The following is a 12,076-nucleotide window of genomic DNA, read 5'->3' on the forward strand; positions in this document are numbered from 1 at the left end:
CCACCTTATAAGATGGGCCTTCAGAGAGTGGATCACACTTTTCACTAAGTGTGCTACAGTTAACTTGTTGTAGCATGCACTAACTAGTAATAATATGATCAACCTAAGGGCTACCATGAGCTAAGAATAACCCGTGTAATAAAAATCCTGCACTTTCTTCCTAGCACTGGATGGGGCAGTGACTGGGCAGGGCATGGACTGCACTTTGCATGATAATTTGTGCTGTCAGTGTGTACTTGGGGCAGGGGCATTGAGGCTTATCATACTCTACACTGGGAATTTGTTTGTGCAGTAAGTGCAACGGTCATATCCGACATGCCCCCAACAGTTCCCACACCCTAGGTTTTACACCTAATGTACTATAAGTGCAAAACCTTACTGCACTTTAGAAAAAGGGACCCTTATTGTCTTGCTTACTTTTTGCAAACAGCTACTACACCTTGCATTATAGAAGCAAAAACTATTTCAAGGGGAGAAGGTAGAATGAAAACAGTTTCAGCACAGCACAGCACATGATTGTATATGTAGGGGGTGGGGGGAGGGGGGAGGAAGACAGTAAAGAAGGGCAACACAAACACATTTGGTGGGCTTGGGGCAGCATCCCTTATTCCCCCCCACCTCTTCCTCCACCCACAGAGATTTGAGAATTATGTTTTGGACATTTTAGTCTGTAATAAATACAAAATTGATGACTCCCCCCCCCCCCCCCCCCCCCCAGTGGTTTTTCATCACACATCTTCATGAGTTCTTGGGAACTGACAAACCAGTCTAAATCAGCCCTTGAAAATCAGTGTCTTAACTGCATGATGGAAGTAGAATGGCAGCAACCTATCCACGCTGGAGGTAGCTGCCCACATTTCAATTGTTAGGGGCACAATGTTTTTTGTTGTTACATTTGTACCCCGCACTATCCCACTCATGGCAGGCTCAATGCGGCTTACATGGGGCAATGGAGGGTTAAGTGACTTGCCCAGAGTCACAAGGAGCTGCCTGTGCCAGGAATCGAACTCAGTTCCTCAGGACCAAAGTCCACCACCCTAACCACTAGGCCACTCCTCCAAGCTCCTCCCCCAACCAGCTCAAGTTTATATTCAGTCCCACATGAATTGTGTGTGTATAGCTCAGCAGACAGGAAACCTGTTATCAAAATTTAGATAGAAAACAAACACAAGTACCTCATTGCAGAAGTAATGCTTTATTCCAAAGCCTTTTAAAAAAATTACATATTAATAAAAATAAAATAGAAAGCAACCTAAAACTCTCAGAAAGAAGAAAAGTAAAACTATAAAATCATTTACAAAAATACATTTTTAACTTTGGTTCACACCAACAATACTGCAACCATACAGTATCCAACACTTCCAACCCCATGCGAGACCCTCCTCTCTATTTTTTGGTACAAGTTCCTGAGGAAACAGGGTAACCTGAGTGATTGCCCTCAATGTGAATGGCAATGGGTTGATATAATCTCCAGGCACTGAATGGCTAGAACGTCCCCTTTTGGTCCAAGGACCTTGGAATGCTAGTCTTTAAAGAGCAGGGCAGAACACCGGCTGGGAAGCCCTCTCCCTCCCCTTCCATCAATCAGCACCTCACTCAATCTTTAGAATTTAGCACCATTTTTCAAGAGGCACTTCCTCCCTCCAAAACACTGTACCTTTTACAACCCTACTTGAAATGGCATTAAAGGCAGCAAGCCTGATGAGGGTATAAAGGCTATACTGACAGTCTCCCCTTCCTCCCTCCCAAATAAGTGTATCCAGACCAGGAAAAGCAAAGTCAGTAAATCTGCTCTAGCTGTTTTAGCTAGATGGACACATCACAATGCAAAGAGATCCTAGCCAAAGCTTAAGAACATTCAAGCCCATTTAGGAACCCAGATAAATATTTTGCGAAATCATTTTTACAGGCTACAGGTGGTATGTTGTCTAACACTCAGTTGGTTCACTTTCATCTTCTCCCGGAAGACCATTAACTTAACTCAAACTGGCTTTGCCAGAAAGGAATCCCTTCTTCTGGTTTACCCCAAGCAGATACTGCTCTGCTTTTGTTTAGAGATATTTTCCCCACAAGGATAGAGGTTAAATTCTCATAGTACAGAGAGCTTTATGAAATCACAATAATGGTTAACACATGATTTCATAGATGTAAAGCTATTTCTTGGTTTTCACAATGATTATACTGTGAAATATTGACCACTGCTTCTCCTTTTCGACATTAATGTCAGGGGCCATCAGTTCCTGGGAGAAGCAGTTTCACATTATCCTGTGTTCAATACTGAAATTGGTTCCCTTCTCCCCCATCCAGCACAGTATGTCACATGAAGATGGACCAGCAGCCCCTTGTTTTGGAGGACAAACAGAATGAGGAACCTTGGAGTTAGACAGTTCCCAAGGTGAGGTGTAGTCAAATTCAATGTCAAACGCCTCCACCAAAGGGAGGAAGTGATTTCTTCTCCTTACACTGAACACTTTCCACCACAAACATCTTCTTGAAACAGATCAGAGGATCCCCTTTAGCCATCTCTAAGAAGGAACACCGCTCAACTCTTTCTGCTGAGACTCAGTGTCCCACACGATCCCCCAGCAAAGGCGAGAGTATTAACTGAAGCACTCCAAGTGTCACATGTCGCTGCAGGGCAGTACACGTGCACGGTGGGAAGCCACATGGTTAGTGTCCTCCCAGATACGGCGATCAGTGGGATGGGTAAGGGAACCCCATTCCCAACCCTGCTGAGGCAGGAGAGGTCAGAAATTCAGCCATCACTGAATTTTATCCAGAAGGGATGTTCATTCTAGTCAAATGAAACTTGCAGGCTCTTTTCCTTCAACAGGTCATGCAGCGCGGTCTCATGTCAGCTGGCGGGTTAGGGTCAATCTGTAAAGAAACAGAACAGGTTAGGCCAAAACTTTTTTTGCTAAATAAGCCCAACATTTGTGATACACCAGATCAATGCAATGCCTTCCTATTTCAGAAGCAGAAAAAAAAAAACAAACAAAATTAAAACCCAGCAGAATAACTAGCATTCTTGCCCAAATCAGCAGGTATTCAGGCAACTAAATGTCCTTGCTACACACTCAGCCAGGGGCGTAGCCAGACCTCAGCGGGAGGGGGGCCCAGAGCCCAAGGTGGGGGGGGCACATTTTAGCCCGTCTCCCCCAGCCGCTGACCTCCCGTTGCGTGCAGTACGTCAGGACTCACGGAAAAAAACAGATCAGCGAAGTAAGCGAACGTGCCAGAGACCGGCGCTGAAGAAGACTAAGGCTGGTGGGGGTCGGGGACTCCTGCCAGCAAAGGTACCTTGAAGCAGCGGTGGGAGGGGGCCCGAATTAAATCTGTGGGGGCCCATGCTCCCACCTAGCTATGCCCCTGCACCCAGCCAGTGAGATTTTCAGGATACACAAAGTGAATATATACAAGAAATTTATGTGTACTATTTCCTGTGGATATCCTGAAAACTTGACTGGCAGGGTGTGTCCCAAGGACTGGGTTAAGAACCACTGTCAGATTAATATTGTCAAGCACAAATGCAGCAAAAAAGAAAATACATCCCCTGTGGGACGTTGAAGTCTAACAAGCAAGTAGCCATTTACTAAAAATTCTGTCTGAACAGACCCTCCTCCTCTTCCCTCTCACCCAAGTAACTTGTACTATAGCTAGCCAGCTCAATGTCTTTTGAGCTAGGTAGATTTATTTACCTCTGAGTACAGGGGAGGTGGCCTGTTACGAAATTCCTGAATGTAAGCATAGAATGGCCCTTCCCGAGTGCCTTCGAAATCCTCGTGGAGGGGAGGAGACATGTTGTGTTCTTCTTCAGCGGACACCACACTGGAATAGTCAGGGGGAGCTGCAGACAGAATCAAAACATGGCAAGGTCAGACAATGCTAATTTGTACACCCCTGCAAACAGATCAGGTTCAATCTATCCTGCACCTTCCTGAAACACACACCCCTTCAATACTTAAATCAGAAACAAATTAGAGGATAGTGAGATGCTGCCCCCCCCCCCTCACAACTGAAATTTCTGTTTCCTCTTTATAAGAAATAAGGCTATCCAGATCCTGTCTTTGCAGGCTCGCTTACTAACCTGCTCACTTGAGTCCCAAATACGTATTGGCCAAGGCAGAGCTGAGGTGGTTAAGCTATAACTCTCTACATGGGAGTCACAACAGCCTTCCCCCTCCAAGAATTCACTACGGGACACTTACGCTCAGGCTGTTCGGGGATGCTCATGCGCATCCATTCCAGGTTGACACTGTACTGGCTGCTGACACTAGACGTCCGGCTGCCAAATGGATGCAGGGGGATAGTTCCAATCACCAGAGGCAATTCCAGGAGCAGCTTGGAGGTTCCGGGGATATCCACACATACCTATATAAGTAAAAGCCAAGGGAAGACTAAACAGCTGTGCAAACAGTTCAGGACTCCCCCAAAACAGGAAAATGTGCCCAAATTAATGTGGTTTCAGCCTTTAGAAGAATACGACAGTTACCAGACAGCTTAAACAACATTACCCCCAAAAAAGCTATTCTGCAAAGATCAAGAGGCAGAAGAGAATTATAAATATGGGCCGATTAAAAAAAAAACAAAAAACCATTGCTCAGTAGTAGGGGTGTAGCCAGACCTCACGGTGGGAGGGGGCCAGAGCCCGAGGTTGGGGGCACATTTTGAGTGCCGCCCCCCCCCCCAACAAACAAATACCTTTGCTGGTGGGGGTCCCCAACCCCCCCACCAGCCGAAGCCTTGTTCAGCACGGTCTCCAGCGCAGCCGCATTCGCTGCCTGGTCCCTGCTCTTCTTTCTTCTTGCTGCTCCTATGAACGCTGATGCTGAGTGTCAGCGTGCACAGGAGGAGCAAGAAGAAAGACGGGCAGGGGGCAGGCAACAAACGCACTGAAGAAGGCTTCAGCTGGCGGGGGTTGGGGACCCCCGCCAGCCGAACCAGGGGACTGGACAAAATTTGCAGGGGGCCCAGGCCCCCATAGCTACACCCCTGCTCAGTAGTAATATGACATCCGTTACCAAACAAGAATCATTTGGTTCACCATTTGCTCTTGACTATTTGTTCACCCTGGGTCTAATTATCTCCCCCTCCTTGCCTTCAACGCCACCCAATGTCCACAAACAAACATGTTTGCTGTTGCCAATGACAACCCTCCCTCAACAATGAAGCGAGGAGCCTACCTTTAAAGCATACTCCACACGGATAATCCGACACTGTGTTATCGAGGGGCCCAGAGGTGGGATCTTCAGCGCACGCCCATGCCACAACTCCCTCTTCCCTGCAGCCACAGAGTCGCCAGCGAGGGTGGCCACCACAGCCTTCTTCTGCTTCACAGTGCCACGAGCAATGAATTTCTGGGTCTGCAGGAGAGCAGCCTTGGGCATCACCACGCGAGATGTACAGTTGTCAACCTCAGCAAAGATTGGGATGACTTCACCTGAGATGGGAAAAGAGAGAAAAAAAATAAGAAACCAGCTTTAAACACTGTTATCATGAAGCCTAGCATTCCCACAATTGGCAAAAATCAATACAAAAGTTGAGTTACTACTACTATTTAGCATTTCTATAGCGCTACAAGGCATACGCAGCGCTGCACAAACATAGAAGAAAGACAGTCCCTGCTCAAAGAGTTTACAATCTAATAGTCAAAAAATAAATAAAGTAAGCAAATCAAATCAATTAATGTGAATGGGAAGGAAGAGAGGAGGGTAGGTGGAGGCGAGTGGTTACGAGTCAAAAGCAATGTTAAAGAGGTGGGCTTTCAGTCTAGATTTAAAGGTGGCCAAGGATGGGGCAAGACGTAGGGGCTCAGGAAGTTTATTCCAGGCGTAGGGTGCAGCGAGACAGAAGGCGCGAAGTCTGGAGTTGGCAGTAGTGGAGAAGGGAACAGATAAGAAGGATTTATCCATGGAGCGGAGTGCACGGGAAGGGCTTACATGTTGAGTCAGCATGTAGCTTAAAATGTAATGAAAGCATCTGATGCAAAAAGACAATGGAATAAATCTGAGGCAGCAGAAGCCAGGACTGGTCACATCAGTTCCCGACATATTTAAGCGCACACAGTCTGCTAAGCATGTGGGGAAAACATGTTTCCATGAAATTACCTGGTATATAACCTTTTCGGTCAATCTTGACTGACAGAGACACTTGTCCCAGATTGCAATACCAGGCCCGAGCAGTTTTTTCTTTTGTACCAGCCTGGGGAGCCTAAAAACAAGGACACACACACTCTTAGTAGACTTGTCACATGAACAAAAAACACACACATGCTGCAGTGATTATGGGGCCATATGTACAGAGGACTTTCCCCACAGATTCTCAAAAGAGAGATTGCCCATGTCTCCTTAATTGTTAATTATGGGAGCCCTTGCACTCCCCTGGGTTAGAGAAAAAGAAATAAAATTTAAATCACTTTCAATCTCAGCACAGTCATCTGGTCTGGCCTCAGTTAACCAAGCAGTCACATCTATACAAACATCTTTTTAGGTAGATGAGAAAATCAAAGCAAATACTTAAGGGGGGTCCCAAACTTTTTTGGTTGACTGCACCCCCCCTCCAAAAAAAAAAAATGGGTCTGCCTTTCCCTGCAGCCCTCTCCTCACACACCAGCACACTTCTACCTTCCCTAAATCCAGCATCGCTCGCTACCTTCCCTCAGGTCCTGCCGCTGCCTTCTTCTTCCCCCGCCACCGCTGCAGTGCAAAAAGCAGTAAGCGGCAGATGCCAGACCTGCAGGAGGGGAAGTAGGGAGCGATGCACTGCACAATTTGGGAACCGATGGTCTAAAACTTTGTCCTTCTCCTCCTCACTGGCTCAGAAATTCTAGTCTTGGTCAAAGTCACCCACCCAGCAATTCTGGGCTGCCCTGACCCCCCAAGACTCACCAATAAGTCTGGGGTGTTGATGTCAATGGGTTCAATCACGGTGAACTCCTTCTTTGCTTTCTTCACAGTGGACCAGGGGCGATGGAGCTTGGCTTTGATCCAGTATCGCACACTGCCATGCTTTCCTTCAAAGGAAGTGACCAGGGTCCTGTGGGAAACAGAGAAGTTTAAATCATCTGAGCCCTGGTTTAAGATGTGCCTGCGCTCTAGGGGTGCAGGGAGAATGTCAAGATTTATTAGTCCTAGGAACCAAGTGCTGCTAAACTGAATGAAAACTTAAACTTCAAAGCTACTACAGAAAAAAAACTCACTTGCACACTAATATTTATAAACAAACACTAACCAAAGTTGTTTAATTGTAGTTTTTTATCCTATATACAACTGATTACTGAAAAACAGTTGTATAAACTCTAAATAAAACCCCACTGCAGGGCCTGGTGTAACATTTTGTTGCAAGGAAAAAACAAAATTAGCACAGGGGATTAACAGTTCCCCTGTTCCTCCTCCCCCCCACCCCCCTCAAAAATATACAGAGCCAGAAAACTATGCTAAGGAGTGAAGGAGATGGAAAATATAACCTTCCAGGCGCACCAAGAGCTGATTAAAAAAAACCACACACACAAACTTACTCTGGAAGCTGAAAACTGAAGGGGAATTCGTGTCTTCCTGCTTGCAAGACAGTGGGTGCTCCATTATCTGAGGAAACAAAGAGAAAGCCACATATCTCACTCTGTCAACTTTCATTTGCAGCACTTCCTGTCTTCTGCTCGGTTCGTCTATCACGCTCATTTTCCTCTTCAAGTGAAGAGGCTGAAGCAGCAGGGACCTTTAAAAATGTGGTTTACAGAAAGTGGGAGAAGCCCTCAGGTTGCTTTCAATCTGCAAGAGGTGCGAACAAAAGGATAGAAATAACACTCCCCACCCCCTCACAGCACTATCGATCCTTCCAATTTTTTTAAGTCAAGGCTAGACAGAAACTCTCCCACGATCATCATGATATCAAGAAGAGCAAGGAAAGGATTATTTGATGACTAAAATACATCTCCGGGTCAAGGCTGCAAATCTGAGCATATCAGTCTCCAAAGACTGATGGGTCAGAGAAGCTGCAAATATAATACACCAGCCTTTTGTAAAAGTTGCGAGTTTTATGTAGAGCCCGATGCATGCAGAACGGTAATGTTGATGGTTACTGAAGTGATCAGGTGAATCACAACACCGGAACACGGCATGAACCTGGCTCTCGCGGTCCCCAAGCATGCACGACGCCGGCAACGGATATGACTGTGGACGAGACTCGTTAAGTCTCAATGCACGAACTAGCGGCAAATACAACGCGGATCGGGCTCTCCCGGAAAGTCCCGATGCACAAAGAACCACTTTTAAGTACCTGTTTGCAACAGGGTCTCCCGATGGTTAAGATACTGCACTACATCACTGTAGTTCTGGGTATAAGCAGTACTGGAGCCGGCACTACGTGACTCGGTCCAGTGTACCCGAGCCAATCCTTCGGCGTGCAGTTTCACCGACTCCACCCGAGTCTCGGCCATCAGTTCTAGCACCACCTTCCCAATGACCATATCGCCACCGCCGAAGACCGGTGGGGAGATCTCATCTGCGTCCCCCAGTACTACCACAAGCTTCTTCACTTTGTCGAAGATCATGCTGGCGGCGAGAGCACGAAGAGCAAACGCGGAAACTATCACAGAAAAAGAGAAATAAACCTAAAGGTTCTACCCTTGTCGAGCACAATCCCTTCATTTATACTGAGCAAAGGAGATCCCGTCCCATACCAAAGAAAGCCACGCCCCGGGAGCGAACGCAGGGAAACCCCGCCCCTTCTTGCCCTGCAAAACCTTCTTCGTAGAATCTGAGCGGTGGAGCCGCTTAGGTGTAGGCGTGGCCAGTGGCTCTTTCGGTTCTTCCTCCTCTGAAGTGCAAAACAAAGAGCGTGGCTAGATCCAATCATTCCGTCACCCCATAGCAAAAACTAACTAATACATAATATATTATATTTACATACGGTCAAATACACGCAGCTCTGCCCTATGGCGCGGACAGAATTTGCTTTTTCCTTTACTTATGGCTAGCAAATGCCTTGATGTGGCGATAGGCTAGCAGCAAATTTCTTGAGCGATGCTGGTCTGTCATCTGAAAATGTTTTTCTTCCAGTTCTGAAACACAGCCAGTTCCCGATCACTACATAATCCTCTTAGAAATTCTGCCTCTGTGCATCCCCCTCAGACATCGGAGGCCAGAAAACAGCCCTTTTTCCTGGAAATGCTAATCATAAACAGCCCTCAACTTTACTTTCCCTTTGCAGAGTTGCATTTGTTTAACAATAATATCATTTTACATACCCACTGTAGCTATACATAAATCCCTCCATCTGGCTTGAAATCTTTCACTCACCTCAAGGTAGCAGTTACTTTTGAGAGTAAAAGTTCAAAATTCATCCTAATACCAGCTGCATTGACAAGAGTAGGCGAGATCAGTGGCACCGAAAATACATTTGTTATAACAAAGTTATTTGTTCAATGAATAACACGATAGAACCGATACAAATAAAGTTTCCTCCGAAAGGACATGGCAGCCTGAATTATTATTATATTTGTTTTGAACATTGTGTAAATGCTTCCGATCACTGGCACACAATTCTGCGGTCCTGGTATTTGATTTTTCTGGCAGAATGACTCCAAAACAAAAAGGGTTGAGGCTTTCTGCTAAAGCCTGTTTTTTATTATTATTTTTGGAGAAAAAAAGGAATATATAAAAAATAAATATATCTACATCTATATATATCCCCCCCCCCCCCAGCGAGGGGACGAAAAAAGCTACACCAAGCTCTCCTTTCCAAACAAGCGGTATGATGCACTGCAACCACCCACCCCCTAAACAGGCCGCAGGGGCGTAGCCAGACAACAGATTTGGGTGGGCCTAGGCAAAAACTTGGGTAGGCACCAAGTGTGCTACCACCAACACCCCCCCCCCCAAAAAAAAAAAATATCTCTCAGCTGGTGGGAAAACGCTTCTTTCCACCTTGGCAGCAGGCATGCACTGAAAACTGAGCATGCGCAGGTGCCGGTGTCATGGAGAGTAGCGTTTTTCATTACCAACAGGGGAAAATCTTCAGCTGGCGGAGCTTGGGATTCCCTCCAGTTACCACTAAATATGTGCTACTGTTGGGTGGGCCTGAGCCATAAATGGGTGGGCCCTGGCCCACCCAAGCCAACCTGTGGCTACGCCACTGAAACAGGGTCGGCCCAAACATTGACAAGAGTTTTAATTAGGTGCCCTAGGGGACCCTTCAGCTTTATGCCCCATTTTAATTAAAGTTCCAGCTCCAGCCCATTTCCCCCTTCCCCAGGAGTGTGCTAATAAACAATCGTGCCCAATCCTATAAAATTACAGAATTTGGACATCATAGATGTTAAACATTGCCCTTCTCCAAAAAGCTTGCTGCCCTAGGCGACCCCCTAATGGTTGGGCTGGACCTGGAGTTAAGGTCTTCTAAAGAAAATAGGCTAAGAAATTATACATGATCAAATTATTGTTCGAGATCATTAACAAAAAAACATAAACCTCACCCCCACCAATCTTGAAATAAATCTCTCTGATGCACTTTTCGTAAAATCCCACTGTTATGTTGCCTCTCTGTTTTCTTGTCCTCAAAAAGGTTCCGAATCGCGTGAAATATTTTATTTCCTGTCCACCTTCTACTTTCCGATTCTTCTTGGTGGTGGCAAGGTAAGTTATTATCGCCTGCCACATCCAGATGAATCAGCCTCTCTGTATCCTTTCCGAAGGCGCCACCTTGTGTCCAAGGGAGTGAACTGCAGCAGCCAGCTACGAGGTTGTTCGTCAGTGGAAAAGTCAAAGATTATAAAGGCCCTGCAATCAATATGGGTCTTGAAATACTGCCTCTCTGTGGTTCATATATGTCATTTGAATCTAGGAAGAGGTTGAAGCATCATATGCAGCAAGACCAGAACTGCTCATTACCCCTGCGTTTCGGATCTGGATTTTGACATGGTTACAATCTTACTTGAATGCTGTTCACCAAGGCTCATTTTATTTATTTTATTTGTTACATTTATATCCCACATTTTCCCACCTATTTGTAGGCTCAATGTGGATTACATAGTACCGGAGAGGCGTTACAGATTCTGGTGTAAACAAATACAAAGTGATGTTGTGGTAAGATAAAGTTCATGTGGCACAGCCACACTAAGGAATCGTACGACGAAGAGTTGTTATGTCTGTTACATACTTTAGTTTTGTTGTGTTGCAGAGATCAGGCATTTATGTTGGATCGGTAGGGTATGCCTTTTTAAACAGGTTGGTTTTTAGTGTTTTCCCGGAAGTTTAGGTGGTCGTTCGAAGTTTCAAGGCTTTTAGTAATGCGTTCCACAGTTGTGTACTTATGTAGGAAAAACTGGACGCATAAGTTGATTTGTATTTGAGTCCTTTGCAGCTTGGGCAGTGCAGATTAGGTACGTTCATTTTGATTCGGATGTGTTTCTAGTTGGTAGGGTCGATCAAGTCTGCCATGTATCCCGGAGTCTCACTGTAGATAATTTTGTGAACCAGAGTGCAGATTTTGAAAGCAATGCGTTCTTTGATTGGGAGCCAGTGTAGTTTTCATACACTGGTCTTGAATCAAAGGTAGTCTAGTGGTTAGTGCAGCAGACTTTGATCCTGGGGAATTGGGTTCAATTCCCATTGCAGCTCCTTGTGACTCTGGGCAAGTCACTTAACCCTCCCTTGCCCCAGGTACAAATAAGTACCTGTAAATACTATGTAAACTGCTTTGAATGTAGGTGCAAAAACACAGAAAGGCAGTATATCAAGTCCCATTCCCTTTCCCTTCCCCAAAGGAAAATTGTGGCATGGTGGATTTTAGGAGAGAAAACTGCTCCAACATTATATGATATCCCTTTACAATTTGTAGACCATTTTAAATATCTTGGGATTATATTGGATTCAGAATTAATGGTTTGAGACACAGATCTCAGCAGTTACTCAAAAAGGTTCCTATCATTGGGGTTATTACAGTTTGTAGCTACTTTGAACTCTGTTTACTAAGATGCGCTAAAAGTTAGAATGGGGCCTGTATTAATTCATAGTAAGATCTTTGTGAATAGGGGCCCTAAATTAGGAGGCCGAAATACAGCCAGGTTTTGATGTCAGGG

General features: G+C 45.5%; 1 protein-coding gene across 2 annotated transcripts in view; it reads right to left on the reverse strand.

Annotated features, from left to right (window-relative positions):
* Nucleotides 1-1,176: 1,176 nt before the first annotated feature.
* The window catches only part of ARRDC2 (arrestin domain containing 2), a 205,202-nt gene continuing 194,302 nt past the window's right edge, over nucleotides 1,177-12,076 (reverse strand). Inside the window, exons 1-8 of one of the 2 annotated variants that reach the window (XM_030218058.1) lie at nucleotides 8,275-8,613; nucleotides 7,517-7,583; nucleotides 6,888-7,035; nucleotides 6,108-6,210; nucleotides 5,184-5,440; nucleotides 4,209-4,371; nucleotides 3,699-3,847; nucleotides 1,177-2,877 (exon numbers count right to left, since the gene is read on the reverse strand). In XM_030218058.1, coding sequence (XP_030073918.1) covers nucleotides 2,827-2,877; nucleotides 3,699-3,847; nucleotides 4,209-4,371; nucleotides 5,184-5,440; nucleotides 6,108-6,210; nucleotides 6,888-7,035; nucleotides 7,517-7,583; nucleotides 8,275-8,548 — 1,212 coding nt within the window. In that variant the 5' untranslated portion in view covers nucleotides 8,549-8,613 and the 3' untranslated portion in view covers nucleotides 1,177-2,826. Of the gene's footprint in view, nucleotides 2,878-3,698; nucleotides 3,848-4,208; nucleotides 4,372-5,183; nucleotides 5,441-6,107; nucleotides 6,211-6,887; nucleotides 7,036-7,516; nucleotides 7,584-8,274; nucleotides 8,614-12,076 lie in introns of those variants that run through there. The other variant, XM_030218059.1, reaches the window with a different exon arrangement.

Source organism: Microcaecilia unicolor, chromosome 11 (assembly GCF_901765095.1).
Source record: "Microcaecilia unicolor chromosome 11, aMicUni1.1, whole genome shotgun sequence".
Classification (NCBI taxonomy): Eukaryota; Metazoa; Chordata; class Amphibia; order Gymnophiona; family Siphonopidae; genus Microcaecilia; species Microcaecilia unicolor.